This window comes from Orcinus orca, chromosome 8, assembly GCF_937001465.1.
Source record: "Orcinus orca chromosome 8, mOrcOrc1.1, whole genome shotgun sequence".
NCBI lineage: Eukaryota > Metazoa > Chordata > Mammalia > Artiodactyla > Delphinidae > Orcinus > Orcinus orca.
The window spans coordinates 22898261-22916919 of NC_064566.1; the positions used below are offsets into that span (position 1 = coordinate 22898261).

The 18659-nt window shown below is 43.4% G+C and overlaps 1 protein-coding gene across 6 annotated transcripts in view; it reads right to left on the reverse strand.

Moving 5' to 3' along the window:
- Positions 1–6415: 6415 nt before the first annotated feature.
- The window catches only part of TRIM44 (tripartite motif containing 44), a 119087-nt gene continuing 106843 nt past the window's right edge, over positions 6416–18659 (reverse strand). For 3 of the 6 annotated variants that reach the window (XM_004264012.4, XM_033410758.2, XM_033410762.2), the window contains one exon: positions 6416–17272. In XM_004264012.4, the coding sequence (XP_004264060.1) occupies positions 17245–17272 (28 nt within the window). In that variant the 3' untranslated portion in view covers positions 6416–17244. The remainder of the gene's footprint in view (positions 17273–18659) is intronic. The other 3 variants (XR_007478607.1, XR_007478605.1, XR_007478606.1) reach the window with 3 other exon arrangements.

The window sequence follows — 18659 nt, forward strand, 5'->3', positions numbered from 1 at the left end:
TTTGATGATTAACAAACAGTTTGGTCTTCTCTGACGAAAGTAGCCTGTTGAAGATAGGGAGAATCTGTGAATCCTTGGAGACTGGATTCTTCCCACTTCCTGCCATCTCAGCAAAGAGCAGAACATAGGATAGGGACATGTGAAGGGAAGGAATGTGCAACTTCATGAAAAGCATGCATTCCATAATTTAAGGAAATTATAGTATTATTACTTTCCAGCATGGCAACAAGATATAAATAGATGCTAATAAGTAAAATTAGGTTAATTGCTGAAAAAAGTACAATTCGTAATAGGGTTGCATTATAAAAACGTTTGCACATGTAAAAGTTCTGTAATACACATGGACTTTAATTGCTGCGTTGGCATGGAAAATTGTCGGCTCTGCCACTACTAGCTGTGTGATTTCAGGCAACTCTCTTTACCTTTCTGAGCCTCAGTTTCATTGGCTATAAAATGAGACTAATAACTTCTTTCTTGTAATAAAGGACCAGATGAAGTAATGTGTGAAAGGGCTTTGAGAACTGGAAAGCACAATACTTTCCTTAGGTATTGTAACGAATTTTCATCCACAACAAAAATATATTCAAGGAAAATAAAAAGACTCATTGTTTGAAATACCAACCTTAAAAAACAATCCAGAAATACTAAACGTATGCTTTTCTTTACAATAGCGTCTATAAGACTTTTACGTTTTTAGACACCATCTTTTTTGTTAACATCACCTTAGGATCTCACGGCATCTTTCTTAGGGACTGAACAGCAATTGGTGCACTGTTTCAGACAGAAATCTGGAGGGTCCAAGCTCCTGGATTAAGATAGCTCCCTTATAGAGTGTATTTTCTGGGTAAACATGAAAATTGGATTAAGCCAAGCACGTCATCGTAGATAAGGAAAATCGGTGCCATGTGGGCTGAACTGTTTATAGTCTTAACTACAGAAATGGAGGAACTATTTATACCTGTGAGTTCTGCTGTCTCAAACCACGGCAGTCCGCTCCTCACTTCAAGTTCACAGAGCCATCACTATGAAGAGTCAGTCACAGTGGGTGAAAAGCAACTAATGTCAGACCCCTGCTGGCCTAGTCTGGCACTGCATGGGGAAACACAGCCTCCTATTCATATTAAGGGGGAAATTAGCTACAGGGGCAAGACCTGAGATGGCAAGAATTCAGTCTTGCCTCACTTTCTTTGTAGGTGTCAATATTCATCAAAAAGTGTGTCAAAATGGGAGCTTAAGATCAGACTTGACTTACAATGGCTCTTAAGAGGCAGCCGGGGATAATAACCTCCCTTCAGGGCAGTTTGGAGCTTGAATCTGCCTGTCCGGCCAGCTTGCTCTTCATTGCTAACAGCATGTAGTGTAGCACTTGTTTTTCAACATGCTTTCAAACTCACTGCTTGTTGCATAGTTTAACCTCTAGAGGCGGCAGAGGTTTTCTCTCCAGCTTTTTCATTCTGCCTCATTTGCAAGGAGGAAGAACTCTGAAGGGTTACGGTCAAAATGGAGTGCTCAAGGATGTATATAATGGGGTCACTATAATAGGAAGTAGAGTTTGCAGGTATAAGGACTGCCCAGAGTTACAGTGTGTTTCCTTCTTGTGGTCTGTGCTCTCTCCTCTTCTTTCATTAAACTGAAATAAAATGAAGGCTGCCCCTGCAAGGAAAGTGGGGTCTAGGGAAAGCAAGCACAGAGCAGTCCAGGGATAGAGAGAAAAAACCCAAACAAAACAAGAACCTCAGATGAAGAGGTTGTTTTGTCTTGTTTTGAGGAACAGCATCTTGATTAGTGCTCCTGGCTGGGAGAAATCAGACACAGCAGGAATGAGGATTTCATTTTGGAGGAGCAGAGGTTGGAAAGTGGCAAAGTGGCTGAGGTGCCTGGCTCAACTCCCAAGCTAGTGTTTTTGCTACAGGGAACAGGTGAACCCCAGGGAGCAGACCAGGGGATTGGGATTGGGGGGCAGTAAGAGATGGGGAAGGTCATTCCACTTTTTCTATTTTAACATGGCCTAGGAGATGAATTTTTCTTCCTCTCATGGTAGAAAGCTCTGATGAGGGCTTCCAATGGCCAAAAGTGAGGTCCTTAACTCATTTGCTCTGCCCTAGTGGCCCCATGACTTAAAGGTCATAGGAAGAAGATGGGATTGCACCAGGAACCAGGGCATCTTTCAGCCAAGCCTCTTGATTCCTTCCTCTTCAGGGCTTGTGCCGCTTCAGTTTGTCTTGAGTGATGCAAATCCACTCTTCCCAGTAAAACGAAATCATCATCTCATTAGATCCCAGAGAATATTCTGTGATTGCAGGAAGGAAAGCTGTAATTGCCAATCTAAACATGGAGGCCTTGGTGATTTTCAAAAGCATTGCTGGCTGTGCTGAACAGGCAGTGCAAAACCCACCCTCGATTTTCTGTACAGTAGTCCTCTACATGGAAGAACTCTAAGATACTTAGCTAGTCTCCTATTGATGGATACTTAGGTCATTACCACATTTTTCCCATTAAATACAATGCTATATGGACATTCTTATGCAAAAATCTTTGTACATGTGTCATATTTCTTTCAGTTAGACTTCTAGACATGAGATTGGATAAAACCAAATTTCCTTTAAAAGGCTTTTTTGTACTTCATCAATCAATTTATAATAATGCTAATATCAATCACAGCTATCTTATTTCTTGAGGGGTTACTATATGGCAGGTGTTATACTAAGCACTTTTCATACATTATCTTATTGGTCATCTCATCAATCCAGAATGGTAGGTTCTATTGTTATCCTCATTTTAGAGATGAGGAAATAGAGACACAGGGCATGTAAGTTACTTGTTTAAAGTAACGTTAATAAATGCCAAACCTAGGCATTCTGACCCATTATTTTACTCAAAAGAGAACCTACCTCTATTTTAGAAAGAGAGAACTTGGTAAAATGTGAGGTGAACTTGGCAACCACTGCTGGGAAAGGAATCCAGTTGGAAGCATATTATTGGAAGTGTCACCATCTTGAGTCTTCATTAGCAAATCTTTGAGTTTGGCGTTAGTACAAGGACCTCAAGCTCAAGGTCACAAGAGGATTTCTTTCCAGCTGTGCCTATGAAACCTTTTTTTTTTTTTTTTTTGCGTTACGCGGGCCTCTCACTGTTGCGGCCTCTCCCGTTGAGGAGCACAGGCTCCAGATGCGCAGGCTCAGTGGCCATGGCTCATGGGCCCAGACGCTCCGCGGCATGTGGGATCTTCCTGGACCGGGGCACGAACCCGTGTCCCCTGCATCAGCAGGCGGACTCTCAACCATTGCGCCACCAGGGAAGCCCCTGAAACCTCATTTTTAAATGCATAATTCAATTGACCTAGTAGTTGTTCCATTTAATCTCTGCCAAACAATCGGTTGATTTTTTTTTCCTTCCATTACCTGGCTGTCTTGGTGTTCTGTTGTGTAAGGCTAAGAGTACCTGAAGTGGGATGGTGGGTAAATCCAGTTCAAGGCCATAGGTTTTGTGCATTCTTAGAAACGGAATCTCTCCATAGGTGTGCAACATCGTGATGACAACTGGGGACCATTCAGGCAATAGCTTTTGTCCAGGTATGTTTGTGTCCATGAGCTCCTCTGGACGATGCCTTTGTCCCTGGGAGAGAAAGGGTCAGAGGGGACTACGGAAAGGGGTGAGAAGAAGGAGGCAGAGGAAAGACAGCTGCTCCAGCAAGTGGGGATATTTATTCCTTACAATTGCTCAATGCTCTTGCTACAGTCCAGTGGATATAATAATCTCCTAAGAAAATACTGCCCTGTGTCTCTTCCTTACTTGGAAGGCACTGAACTCAGTAGGAGACAGCCTGTGACCACATGAGAGTGTCACACACACTTTCTATATAAGGAACAGGGTCATCACTAAATCACCAGCCTGACGATACATACACACATGTACACATGACATATGACCAGTCTGTTGAGGGTGAGGGCTGGTGTAAAAACTTCACTAGAATTGTAATGAGGTCGAAAATTGTACTTTTTTTTTTTTGCAGTACGCGGGCCCCTCACTGTTGTGGCCTCTCCCGTTGCGGAGCACAGGCTCCAGATGCACAGGCTCAGCGGCCATGGCTCACGGGCCCAGCCGCTCTGCGGCATGTGGGATCCTCCCCGACTGGTGCACGAACCCGTGTCCCCTGCATCGGCAGCCGGACTGTCAACCACTGCGCCACCAGGGAAGCCCCAAAATTGTACTTTTAAGAAGTCCTTTCAGGGAGATAATGTGTGGAGTTGGAAGTCATTTGTTAGTGGATGGGGTGAGACCGCAAAAGAGTACGTTGGAATAACAACAGAGGATCCCTAAATGGTCTTTTCTAAAAAAGGGGGTCAGGGCTTTTGTCTCTATGAGTGTGGAATGCAGGTAGGGATAGCCTCGACTGCTTGCCCACCACACTCACAGAAAGGTGCCTACCACCCTTTCCTCTAAATAAATGTTGACCTAATATTTAAAGAATAGCAGTTTGGAGGGGTGCCAAGCCGGTATTCTTCCTGATGTGCCCACATCTCCTTCTGGTGTTGCCACACGTGTGCATGTGCACGCACATGCGCATGCACACACACACACACATTCACTGGCATCTCCCACCCCTGTGCTGCTGCCTGCCACACTGATGCCCCCACGAGTGCACCTGAAGTTTCAAGGCTAAAGTGCCAAGGAAGGCATTTGAGAATGGTCCACAGTCAACTCCTTCAGAGGCCAGACACAACTGCATGACCCTTTTTAATAACCTTACACCTTAATTACCTAGTCCAGAAAATGGATGTAACCATTAAGCTGGAATAAAAGGTCTGGCCAACGCACAAGGCTTACTGAGCACCTTCACCCTGGTGCCTGGTGTACTGCTATGGCAGAGGTCTCCATCAAGCAGCCAGTGCTGCCTTTACTCGTCACAAAAGTAACCCCAGAATGCAGCCTGGAAAAGAGAACTGGGGTGTGGGAGAGGGAGAGAACCAGAGAGAGAGAAAACTATGTATATATACACACACACAGAGAAGGACAGAGAAAGGGAAAGCTAGAGAGAACCACAGCTTGGTTCCAGATGTTGCCAGTCTGAGGAGGAAGTCTGCACTGTGCCGAACGCTAATGTCTGCGCAGGCCTGAGACTAGGAACTCCAGCCTATGCAACGCTTCCCTTTAGTATCAAAGAGGGAATCTTGGGGTGTTTCCTAGAATGTTCTAATGTAGGCTCTTGGGCCAATAAACAGACTTTCTCTTCTGGGAGACAGTGGCCAAATCTGGGCAAGAACTCAGGTTTCCCAACAGCTGTATGACCTCAGGCAAATCATTTAATCTCTTTGGGCCTCAGTTTTTTCACCAGTTAAATGAGGTCAGTTGGACTCATCCCTAAATCAGTGTTTCCTAAAATTGTTAGACGGAACGCCAGAAAACTGTACTCTACCCCTTCCTGAAATTCCACAGTGCAACTGAACACATTAAGAGGTCTGAGAAGGCCCACAGAAGAAACCTGCTCAGCTTTGTTCAGCCCACTGTGCCACTTCCCCGTTTACTCGACTACGGTACCTTTGGTCATGGCTTATGCACATCTGGTGTCAGTCTGCTTGGCCTGCTATAACAAAATACTATCAACTGGATGGCTCTTCAACAAGAGTTTATTTCTCATAGTTCTGCAGGCTGGAAGTCTGAATCCTGGTCAGGTTCTGGTGACAGCCCTCTTGTGGGCTGCAGACTGCTGACTTCTCCTTGTGTCCTCACATGAGAGCTCCACCCTCAGGACCTAATTACTCCATAAAGGCCCCACCTCCTAACACCATCACATCGGGGATTAGGATTTCAACACAGGAATTTGGGGATAACTGGAATATTCAGCCCAAAGCATTTGGGGAAATGTCACTCTCCACAGAGTCTACATGAGTCTAGCTCTCCTGGCCAGCCCCAGTTCACGTGTCCCCCCGGCCCCCTGAACCCCACTGCTGCTTGCACGTGTGCACGTACATGTGCACACATACGTGCACACACACAGAGGAAGAGAAGTTGGGATTCTTAGAGGAAGCATCTTGCCGTTCTCGCTGTCACTTCTTGCTTTGCTAAAATCTTACAATGTTAGATCTGGAAGAGGCAGAAAGATCCTCCAATCTAGTGGATTCTAGTCCTCATTTTATGAGTATTTAGAGAGGGAAATTGACCTGCCAAATGCTGCATAGCTTATTGGTGGCAGAGTAGGAATGGCAGTTAGGTTTCCTAACTCTCTTCCCTCTGTAGGTAAGTGACCTACTCTTCTACTCTAAGTGACTCAAAGACCTTTTGAGTGCTCTGGTCACTTATGCTGGGGCAGATGTAGCTAAAGGTGTTTCCCAGTTTTCTGCATCAAGATGTAATTAATACCTGGAGTAACTCTGGACACGAATGCTATCAAGATATCAGTCAGCAAGTCCACAAACATTTTTGAACATCTATTTTGGGTCAGGCAATTTCATCAACATTGCTAATACATCAGTGAACAAACAATACAAGCTTCAAAGAGGTACAGACAGTAACCATATGAACAAATAAATACATATAACTTGAGATCCTTATAACTGACATGAAAGCATAATTGGGTGGGTGTGGTAGAGAGGGCTAAGAAGTAGCCTTGGGGAGAAGGTAGAGGCTGCGCAGACAAGCCAGTGTGGGACAACATGAGGGCAGGCTCCATCTACAGCCCCAAGAGGACTCCAATTTGATGAGTGATGCTCATCACAATACACAGTGGTCATAAGCTACCACTTATAAGTTCCCCCTATGTGTCGGGCACTGTACTAAGCCCCATAGATCCAGCTGCTTCTTTAATTCCTCAGAGTTAGTTAAGGATAGAGCCAGTACTAGAACCAAGTCTGTCTGCTTCTGAAACCTAGTTATTTATTAGGAGAAAGCTCATTCCATTTTCCAAGGACAGAAGACCACACATTGTTCTTTTTCCTGGAGATGCAACACTGGGGTTAAGTGGTTCTTAACGTTAACAGTTCCTCCCTAACAACTTAGGCTACATTTTACTTTTTACTTCATTCCATCACTCTTAGTTCCATCCTCCAGAGACCCTCCCCAACACCACACACAAAATCAGTTACATCCTATTATCTGATGCCAGTTATGTTGATACCTCAGAAGGGAGAAAAGTATGTTTTTAGGAGTGGAGATTTTGTTTTTTTCCATTCTGTTCCCTCCCAGGAGGGAATCTCAATATTGTTTCTGAAATCAGACATTGTGTGTGGGTTTGGAACTGAGTGGGTAAGGGGATGGATATGTACCACACCTTATTTATTTTCTCTTCTGTGCAAGGAAGGGTCTCAGCTGTTTCTCCTCCCAAATTGAATTCTCTTACTCTTGAAGAATGACCCAAGCAAAGACATTTCCCAAACATCTGAAATCTGAGACTTGTGCCTGGAATCCATGAGGCTCATGGTTTCCAGATGGAGAGACCAGAAGAAGAGGAGGTGGGGGAACAGAGGAAGGAGGGCGGAGGATAAAAGGCAAGGGGAAGCCTGAACTCTGGATCACTCTGCCTGTGAACCGGGCCAGGCCTCTCATTTGTTCTGCAAGTCTGCCATCTGAGAACGTGCCAGGCCCAAAGAAACGCAGCAGCTGTGCACATCCTCGTGAGACTGTTCCAGTGATTACTAGGAAGTAAGTCATCGTGAAATTGTCCCTTCTGAGGGCGGTGACTAACCTCAGTAGCACGATACAAAAGAAAGCCCATGGCTTGGCTATGAAGAGGGGCATAAACACTCCAGACGGATTTCCTCACCATCTCGGAAACGACAAAACACAGACACTTCTAGAAATCTTGGCTTCTTTACACCACTTAACCAGATGCAACAGTGGACCCCCAGGTGACCTAATTCTTCCTCCACATGTCTTGTCCTCATGCCAGAGGTGGGGAAAGAGGTTTAAAAGGCAACCTAGTTTTGAGTAAATTAACAGGCAAGTATAGTTTGGCCATAAGTTGGCTAGGTATGGTCTCAGAAGGAATGCTCTTTTTTGATCAGACAGGCCAGTATCTTCTAGGGAAAAAAGGAGTTTGGGGAAAAGAGATCAGAACCCCTGTTAGCAGATGGAAATTGGTTTTTTAAGTGCTGAGAAAACACCCATTTTTATTGTTATCAGTGGTTTCTTTACCATCATGGCCACCCATAATCACCCCACTGACAGAGTCAACACCACCACCACCACCAAGCCAAAGAGCAATCTTACTTGTCTATCATGGTTCTTCCCACTTGGAATAGGGTGAATCTGATACTAGGATATAGCCATCCAACTGGGTCAAAAGGTCCTAGAAGCCTGAATGTGTGGAGAGAAACCAAATACAGAAAAGTTACTTCCAATTAACACCTGCAATCTCCAGATGTCCTAATAAAAATGGTGAGGCAGCAAATGGTGACCTTCAAGCCAGAGAACTACACTTGGACTCAATGTTTTCAAGAGCCAAGCCAAGTATTCAATCTCCTCATACCCTGATCTTCTGGCCTGGGACATGTAAGTGTTCAACTACGTTCTGGCTTGGGGGAGAAAGCAAGCAGAAGTGAACGTATTCTGTACTGGCATGACTTCAACAGACCATTCATCTCACCCTGAGGTATGAAGGGATATTGCCTGCCTCCTCAGGCTGAGCAGTGCCCAGAATTTATGAACTTCTTCACAGTACGATGTGAATCTGGGGCCTGAGCCAGGCATTATCATCAGGAAAAGGTGGACAATTTCCCTCTCCCTCCCCACTCCTTTTCCTATTGCTGATTGTACTGTTCAGACATGAACTATGATTTAACGCCTTCTGCTGCTAAGGGTGTTACAAAATATTGGTTGCAATGTAGTCATAAAAAGTGTTTAAGTAAAAGAAAGAGAAAGACAGAAAGAAAACAAGAAAGTAGAAAAAAGAGAAAATTATAGCAAATGTCAAAACTCATCATTACCACAAGCACATGGATAGGCAGGGAAAAATCTTTGCCTGTATACCAAATGGAATGCAGCTGATTAACTTACATCATCTCTATACACAATCAACAGTGTTGAAAGCAGTGCATCTTGCGATAAAGGATAGTTCCAGTCACATGTTTCTCAATTTCTTTATCTCAGGGTCATCGGATCAGGGCCAGATTGCCACAAAGGGCTCAATGACCCATGGGAAGTGAATCATGTTTTCATTCCAGGGCTTAATATATGCATTACATCACTATTAGAAGCAAGCGACTCTGTGGTCGATGGCTCCAATGTGGATTAAGGTCAAAAGTGGCCCTGGAGACCAAATTCCCTAGTGAGCGTTTGCCACACAGCTCCATGTGTCCTTTGCTTCTGAATTCTTCCTTCTCCTAGCAACAACTACTAAATACCAGCTTCCCAGGCTGGTATTATGTCTACATAAGATTTATTTTTCTTTCAGCAAAGAACTGGAGATATACAAGAACGAACCTGGTATTACAGGTTAAATTGTGTTACACCCAACTTGTGGTGAGGGTCCAGTTTCTTTTTATTATACCCCAATTTTGCTGTAATGACTATTGCTTGAAATAAATGGGGAATTGACAGGGGCTGAGAGATAACAGGGATGCTTAAGTGATTTTTATAGTAGCAGTATTTGTTGTAACAGGATTTGACCTGTATTCTGGTTATTAGTTTTATTCATCAATTGGAAACTTGGCACTTCCATTGTTCATGCCATTATATGCAAAGCACTGTAGCATGAAAGTCACTTACAAAGCTATGAAAAAACTCTCTAAACACAAGAGGCTCCTGGAACAATAAAACCTCAGGTGGGGGATGTTTTGTCTTAACTAAATGTTCTGGATAGTCCAAGGTTTATTCCTTTAACCCCTAAAAGGGGAATTTGTTTCATTTTTCTTTACCTTTGTGATAGAAATATTTCTAAAATGTTTGATATGCAAATTCTTGCTTTCTCCTGAGCATAACTTAGTTTCTTTAGGTGTGACGCTCAGGGTCATCACTTTGAGTATAATTACACAGTCCTATGATATGAGGTGTTTAGAAACTGAGATGTGTAAAGAGCTATTTTGGGCACTAAATGCCCCCCTAAAACAGTGCTTTTTGAGCTCTTCAGTCTACTTAAACTTTTTCTGTCTTCTCTATTGCTGTCAACTCCTTCTCCTTCTTGAGTTAAGTTTCCTCTAGAAATCTGTTTTGTGCCCTTAATCTGCTGTAGGCTTGGAAACCAGACAGCAAACATTTAGAACTATGTGTGAAGCAGGAATAAATAGGTTCTGAGTAGGTGCTTTATGGGTAGGCAGATGGCCTTTCTCTTATGTGTTTGCTTCATACTATTTATTTCAACTGGTCAGAAGTCTTGTTTACTCACTTCTTAGTTCTCAGTCATTTCTGAATGGGTCCAGCAGAGGTTTCAGATTTTTCCAGTTCTGTCTCAATTACTGTCAAACCACTTGTGCAGATTTCATGTTTAAGAAATAGGGATAGGTGAAGCTGACTGAGCCGTAGGTAAATGAGTTGTGACTGACTCCCTAAAATGGTATGAAGGTTGTGGGCCATTTTTGTAAGGCAAATGGTATGCTACGGCCATGAGGGTTCAACTCAGTAAATGAACTATAAAACAGACAAGCTCCCTCTGCAGTCCCTTTCCAAGAATATGAAGCTGGTCTACTGTCAAGCTGTTGGAGACGCCTTCAACATGTTTAATTAAATTACAGGCTCAGTGCCAGAGTTGGCTGACTTTTGGGATTCTAAGACTATGGCAAAAGAAGCCATGGCTTTGCCTCTCCTGGTGATTTCATTATTTATGGCCTTGGAATAAAGGAGATAAAGCAAGTCTAAAAGCTTCCTCCTTCCAAAAGTGCAGTTTCAGGTCAGAAGAGAATTTCACTGCTCACCTTAACCCTCCTTCCCTCACTGTACACTGTACTTTGCAAACTGTACAAAACAAGACCTAAAAAAGACAAACTCCTTCGCCCCAAGGCCATACTGTATGTGTTTGCGGAGAGGGGGTGGATGGGTGAAGGTTATTCACCAGCATCAGCTGGAATCTGTGCAGCTAGGACAGGAGAGCTTTAGAGCCAGGGTGTAAAGTCTGCTAGACCTGGGTTTAAATCCTAGCTTCCCATTTATTAGGGTGTGACCTTGGGCACCGTATTTAACTCTGATTCCTGAGCAATACAATAGAGGATGATAATATTAGTGCTGTGAGAATTAAATAACGTAAAAGGCAACTAGGACAGTGCCTGGCCCAGAAAAAGACCTCACTAAACGGTAGCTATTATTATTAACAAAATGAATGATTTAACCTGGAGACTCTAATATTTAACGAGTACAGATACTCAATGCAGCCAGTTATTGACTTTAAGCCGCCTTTCGTTTTGTTTTCTTTTCTGTGACACCTTCTTCTCTTGTTAATACTGGCAGCCTGACTTTCTGCTGGGTGTACTTACCTCTGATGCCTTGTTAAGGCCAGGAGATATTCTAGACCAGCTGCAATTTCACTTTTATGAGTGTAAAGGAAATGGGGCCACCTGTAAGTTGGACCAAGCAAAGATCAATGAAACAAAATAAAGAGTTGTAGCTTTCAGAGGGAAAGAAAATAAAATGAAAAAGGGCTGAGGCAATGGGATGCGGTATTGAGATACTGGCACCAGGAAGTAGGGAAGAAAACCTCCAAACACATTGTGGTTTGTTAAAACACCGAGACTCCCAAGCACTACAGTGCTTGGCAATCCCATGCCACCAGGCAGAAGTGTGCTTAGCAACTGGGGAGGGAGGAAGTGGGCCTAATGATTGTTACAGGGGACAAGAGTCTCCCGGCCTGGCTTTATCAGCGTGGCTCACCGCATGACCTTGAGTGACTGACTCCCTCTAGAACCCTATCTTGAACAATTTCTCCAAAGTTCACATACAGCCTCTAGCTAACGAAAGGGGTTTGATGGAGACAAATCTGTTAAAAAATTTTTTTACAGCAGGGTTCATAAACTGCAGCTCCTCCAGACACTTGCTGGTGGGTTTTAAGGATGGATTTTAAAAATTGAATTGTAATGCCTTTAGGTAGGAATTGTACCTTCTAATTCATACAGTATCTACTATATTGAGTTTTCACATTTTGCCTCTTGATTTCAATGCATCCTCTGCTCCTGATATTACAAACTGGACTAGAATTGCTTCATTTAGAACTTAATTCTATCTCTTCATCAGTTATATCAAATGTGTACTTCTAAGGTTCCCCAAAGATGATTTTGCTGGCCTAACTGTAATTTGCTCTATGAAGGTTTTTTTTCTAGCAAATACGGTAAAAATTAAAGTCTGACCACCACCCTGGCTAATCCAAATTGTAAAGCTTTAACGTTATTTGAAAACATCATTCAGGACCAAGCATTCTTTACTTTATAATCTACTTTGCTCAGAAAATTTAACCTAGGCATGGATCACTTCACTTTGAGGAGAAAACATTTCTTTAAATAACAATGACTTTAAGTCTGTCCTTTTGCCACTCCCAGAGATCTCCTAAGCTATGCTAGAGAAGTCAGGGGCAAATGAGCGTCCCACCTCTCATAACCAAAACACCATCATCTCCAGCATGATCACAGTTAACAATGCAGATCACCATGAATATTTACACCTAGCAGGGCCCTTTGTGCACAACTCTGAGAGACAAATGGTATTTCCAGTAATAGTTTATTGATTTCCAAATGCACAGGGGCACTGAGTCCAAACATCCTGGGAGAGCAGTAAATCTTTCTTACAAAATAACTTACAATATGAAAATGATATACTGAAACATTAACTCAAATGTGTAATTCCCGTGAAAGACTGAGTGTTCCCTTGTTTAATGTAAAGTGTGCAAGAGGAAGATGACTGAGGAGGGAATGTGACTGTGCACAGGAAAACAGGCAGAGGACAATGGGTTCGTTGGTTCTCCCTATCCACGCAGTGTGCCTGTCACTGTAGAAAGATCGGTCAGGTTTAAGTCCCATTAAGTATAAATCTACTGTCCCCTCAAGGTCATATCAAGGCTAGCATGGGCTCTGCGGCACTTTTTGTACCAGTATACCCACTAGTGTCTTAATTTATTTTTATTTTCCTGCCCTGGCGCGAACAAGCGCGTGTTCTTGTGTGTTCTTGGTTCCAAATGCTACTGTTCTCCTAGGCAGTCCCCAAGGGCCTTACAACTCTTGGAACGGGCTGTGGTGGGGCTTCAGAAACACCGTTGGGTAAGGCAATATTAATGAGATCTGAAGTCTCCCCTGCAGGCCTGCAGGCCTTCTTTTCTCTCAGGGCTGGGCTGAGTCCATTCATAATGAGATAGATTTGTTTTTTAAACAGAAAATTCCAGTTGTGCTAGGCACACCGTAAACATGCAACTAATTTTCTTATCGAAAAGCATGTGTTGAAGAGCTACTGAGTGTGGCATTTCAGGTATTGGCAAGAGAATATTTTCTAGGTGGAGGAGAGGACTTCCTAAGCCCTGCCACTCCTATCGGTCGTGAATTCTGCAGCCGTGCCCTCAGGCCTGACTAGAGTGGTTAGACTCTCAGGTCACCAAAAATTCTGGGTGTCCAAATTTCCCATATCATTAGACACCTTGGAGTAGGGCTGGAGTGCGATTTCCCTCAGGGCTGTCACCTTGGCTCAGTGCTTTAGGAGCTGACAACCTTTGCCAAGGAGTTGCTCTTCTTGTTAGCATCTTGTAAGCAAGCAACTAAGCCCCATTATCTGGTGACACTTGTAATCAGGGCTGGCAGAAACCTCTGCGGTGGTATGCGAGATAATGAAGCAGCGGCTGCTCTGAATTTCTCTCACTTGTTAAACTGTGTGTGTGTGTGTGTGTGTGGTGTGTGTGTGTGTGTGTGTGTGTGTGTGTGTGTGTGTGTGTGTGTGTGTGTGTGTGTGTGTGTGTGTGTGTGTGTGTGTGTGTGTACACATCAGGTGTTAGCAGGAAAGTCTAGGTTCACAGGACTTTGAATTACCACATCCTCACAGACTGGCTAGGTTTACTAAAATATGAAGATTTCCTTTTCTGCAGCAGTGTAGCAGCTGACATTTTCAAATAAAGTTAGAGAGCAGAACACTCCTCACTTCTACTATTTCTGAGAAGTTCCATACTCCTGAAGGTCTAAAAACACTGTATTTATGGGGAATAGCACCAAAAAGGAAAGGTGTCCTCCAACTCCTGGGGGCAGGCTCAAGTTAGCAATATGTACTTAATGTATCTGCTAAAGTAGAAGAATAAGGCTAACTTGCTGCCATTTCTGAGCCTCAACTATAGCCATAAAATGTAACTTTGAAAAAGAATCCATAGAGTGGAATGGTCAGACTGCAGGGGGGGAACCTGCAGCCTTTTTCTCTCTGTTTTAGGCATACACAGAGTTAGGAAGAGCCGGGTACAAAACCTAGCTCCAATACTTCCTAGCTGTGTAACTCAAGGCAAGTGACTCTTGCCCTCCAAATCTGTATTACCATCTGAGAAATGGGTCCTCATAGTTGGTCCTCAATATTTTAAGTCATTTCCCTTTCTAGGCTGTCAGAGCAGAGACTCCAAGCAATTCTTGGAATTGTCCTGGATTTAATGACAATCAAATCAAAGGACAATCCCCCTCTTAGCCTCCAGATACCCAACCTTTGGAAGGGAGCCAGGGATTGCTGTGAGGACCCAATTCATTCTGAAGACATTCATTACCTGCCTCCCTTGATGACTTCTCCCTAGGGATTTCTGCAAACCCTGCAGCCAGTTAGGGCACAGTTGTGAGCAACTCTTACTGACCTGGTAGGAGGGAAGTCTCATCATGCTGGGGCTTAAGGCCGAGAAGCATGCTCCAGCTTTAAGGAAGCTGGTGCCACTGCAGGAAGCATCTTAGTTCTTACACTGATAAATGCTGCCGGCAGGAACTCAGGAGCCTGGGCAGAAGCTGCTGAGCTGTGTTTAATGCTTCCCTGGTTAAAGTTTTATCAGGTGCTGAAAACAGCAGGAGCCCACAAAGCAAATCTGAAATCCTTTCTAAGTAAAAGCAAAAGTGCTTTCCTTGAGGATTACAGAGTATGATAATTTATTGAGACAGGCTGGCATGTGTTTGTATTTCCATTCATATCCATTGCATGAATGCCTGGGTTTCCCAAATACTGATTTAAAGTAATAACGTATGATCTGGTACGGAGGAGCCTGTGATCTGTCCACTGCTAAAATAAGGCTACTACTTGGAGATTAAACAATACTTACTGGGGAAAGACAACACAAGCTTCCAAATCCTAAATTCTTCTTAATATTCTGATTTTTAAACTCTTTTAAGAATGGCCACTCGTTCTCCTTTAGGAGTAGTTTCTTTGGATGTGGTTGGGGGTTGTAATTAGTGGTATGCCCAAATCGCCAGTCTTTGTGGGCAGAAAGGTAAAGCACCGAAAATGTCTTAGTCATTTGCTGGCCACCGGTTGGAGAGAAAAATACTTTTTTTTTTTTTAAACAGCCCAAACTACTCTCAGCCCCAATGTCCCAACAACATATTTAGCGAGCAAGGGTAATCCTAACCCAGAAGCATATATACCTGGTAGCTTCCTGGCCTCAAAGAAACAATCATTTCATAGCATGCACAGGACTGAACAGTGATATAGACAGGATTCCTATAGTAAGTAAGCATTGTTTCTCCCTCAAAACCATCCTGCACACACATATCGGTTGGCCCTAAAGCTCTGTGATAGGTATACAGGCAGGCAGGCAGGCAGGCAGGCAGGCAGGAAGAGGAACTCCCCTCAGTGCAGCTCCTTTGTTTCTGCCTCAGAGGCACTAGAAGTCTAGGTCCTGAGTCAACAGAAACCCTAAGGCTGCTTGGATGTAGTTCCAATTGTACTTCTCAGAAACGAACACCAAAATACCACTAAAGGCAGAGGAGAGGGAACACCACCCCACTCGCTAATAAAAATTCTCTGTGAAGTCTCCTATTTTATCTTTACTGTTTATGTATACATTCTATTTCATAATATAATTGTGTTTGTTTTATCTAAAAATAATGTCATTCCCTGACTCCAAACCATTTGTTAAGTAAAACTCCTGTTTCAGAAGACGCATGTTTTTTAGTTTGCAGTTTTGTATTCCCTAGTACATCATTGCTTATTTAGGAGTAAAAAACTCGGTTGTAAGGAAATGTGCTTTGGGAGTGGGGAAAGACCAGAGTCCAACCACGGTGAGTCTCTGCTCACGTTACTTAAGAGGAGAGAGCCAGCGTGTGGGAGATGACCTGGAGGTGGGGAGAGCCAGGGGAAGAGGGGTCCCCGCTGGAGTAAAAGGAAGGTATATCTGCCAGGAGATGGAGCTCGATTCAACACACCACAGAGGGCCAAGAATTCTCCCCACACTGCATTTAAGCCAAATTAGGCTAAGCTGGGGGAGGGGGAGCAAAACCTACACTGAAAATTCCCATTTGTAATACACATTCCAGACTTTCATGCTGTGACAAGACCCATAAAACCTCAGAGTCCACTCAAATAATTCAGGTTCCATCAGATCCTTTAGTGACTATTTTGGAAACTTAGGCAGTTTGAGTTCAGAAATACTGATTTCGATTTCAACTTTTAATCAGATCTCTTTGGTCCTTTTTTTTTGGGAAAAAAGAAAGTCATTTCTTTTCTATCTCTTCAATCTTTTTTTTTTTTTTTTCATTTCCACAGCACTGAATTATGAATCTGAAATCCTGGATAACCTCATGTACTAAAAATATCTCTATATATTTCTAACTTTTAACTCTTTATCTGTTTTCAAGCCGTCCATATTATTTCATGAAACCACATTTTCACAGATGTATTAAATGGACTTTTAGAGACGAACTATGTGGGTTGATTCGGCCCTACTTTTCCCTCATTTATTCCATGCTTCAATATGAATAAAGTGTGGTTTTATTAGCAGGTAGGGAAACAAATTCTGACTGCCCTTCAAGATTATTCCAGATCCTTCTTAATGAAGTGATACTGTTTGGGTATACACTATGACAGGGGCTGGCTTTCCTGAGCAAGTTCAAAGCAGCCATCGAGGGATTTACCTGAAGGACCCTTTAATTGCTCCTGGTTGATCAAAGGGGCATTTTCCTTGACCTATCACGACAAGAGAATGAGAAGCACAGTCAGTAAGAGTAAAACTGGTCATTCCTTGGAGAGCTATGTGCCTGCTGTGGATCTGGGGAGGCATCTGGTGGAAGCATGTTTGTTGCTGGGCAGCTTTCACAGGAATCAGAAGCCATTACATATACGCCGTCACATACACACAAGGGGAAGGGATGATTTTCCACTGGGGATGGCAGGCCTTCATGTGTCTTCTTCTTCACTGGCACCACTACAAAGGAAAGGAGAACCAAGTGAGTTAAGACTTCACAAGAAGGGAGGCAGCCTAGTCTACTGACAGAAGGCACAGGCTCTGCTCTTAGACTCCCCTGGATTCCAGCCCTAACCCTACCACTGCTGGGCACTGTGGCCAGGGGCAAGTTACTTAGCCTCTCTATGTTCTGATTTCTTTATCTGACTGCAGAGATAATGATGATAATAAAACCTACTTTCTTAGGTTACTGGAGGAATAAATAATACATATAAAATGCCTGTGCCTGGTACACAGTAAGTGAATAGCTATTTAAAGGAGCAGGTGAGGGTCATAATATTTTTTTAACTTGACAAAATAAATTGCTGGTAAAAATCAGGAGTTTGACGTCCCCTAAGCCTTAAAGCCACCCATTGTTAGAAGAGAAAGGCAAAGAGAAGCCATCACTCTGCACACCAAACGGCACTTCTCACCTGGAATAAAGCCAAGGTTTTAATTCAGGCCACAGGGACAGTCACCGGGTTTAGATGTCACCTCCTCAGAGAAGGTATTCTATCTAAGTCAGGCTCCCTGGTTACTCTCCATCTCCATCTTATTTCTTTCATAGCCCTTATCATGTCCTATAAATCATCTGTTTGCTATTTACTCTCCCCTCTACCCCCACCAGAGCATAAAAGAATAGCAATATTGTCTATTTTATCGACTACTGTTTATCTACCACTAGGACTGTGCCAGGCATATAGAAGTGTTCAATAAATAGTTGTTGTAAAAAGACAGTGAGAAATAAAAACAGGAAGGGAGAGAAGGAAGGAGCTGAAAGAATGGTCAGTCATGACTGACTTGACCAGGGCATTCTAGACATCAGTAGTATTTCAGTGGCCAAAAAATGAGTTGTGAGTCTCAGAAGCATGGCTAGAACGTCAGCTGCTCAGGGTTAGAGCCTCCCTGGCTTGGTCCTGGGAGAGAACATTGTTGATACAAGCACTAGGGCAAGAAAAAGTCAGGGCCAGAAAAAGACTTACAAGGACACTTAGAAGGACAAAAGCAGCAAATGTGCCTAGTTTCTCCTCCTCCACCACTTCTAGAGACCACTGTCCTTAAAATAATAACAAGAGCCAGCTTGATCAAGTGTGCCAGGGGCACTGAGCTAAGCGTTCCTCACCCATTCTTTCTATTAGTCCTCACAATAATCCTAGGATGTAGGGACTATTATTATTATTACTACTATCCCCATTTGGCAAATGAAGAAAGTGGAGCTCTGAGAGGTGTAAAATCCTCGGTCACATAGTAAGGCCTGCGTCCTTAAAACTTAAGGATTAGTTTCGGCTGGATAAAGTCTGAAGCAGGCAAGTTAGGGAGCTTGGAAGGGAGGTAAATCCCCCTTCCTCTGGTAGAGGCAGGAGTTAGG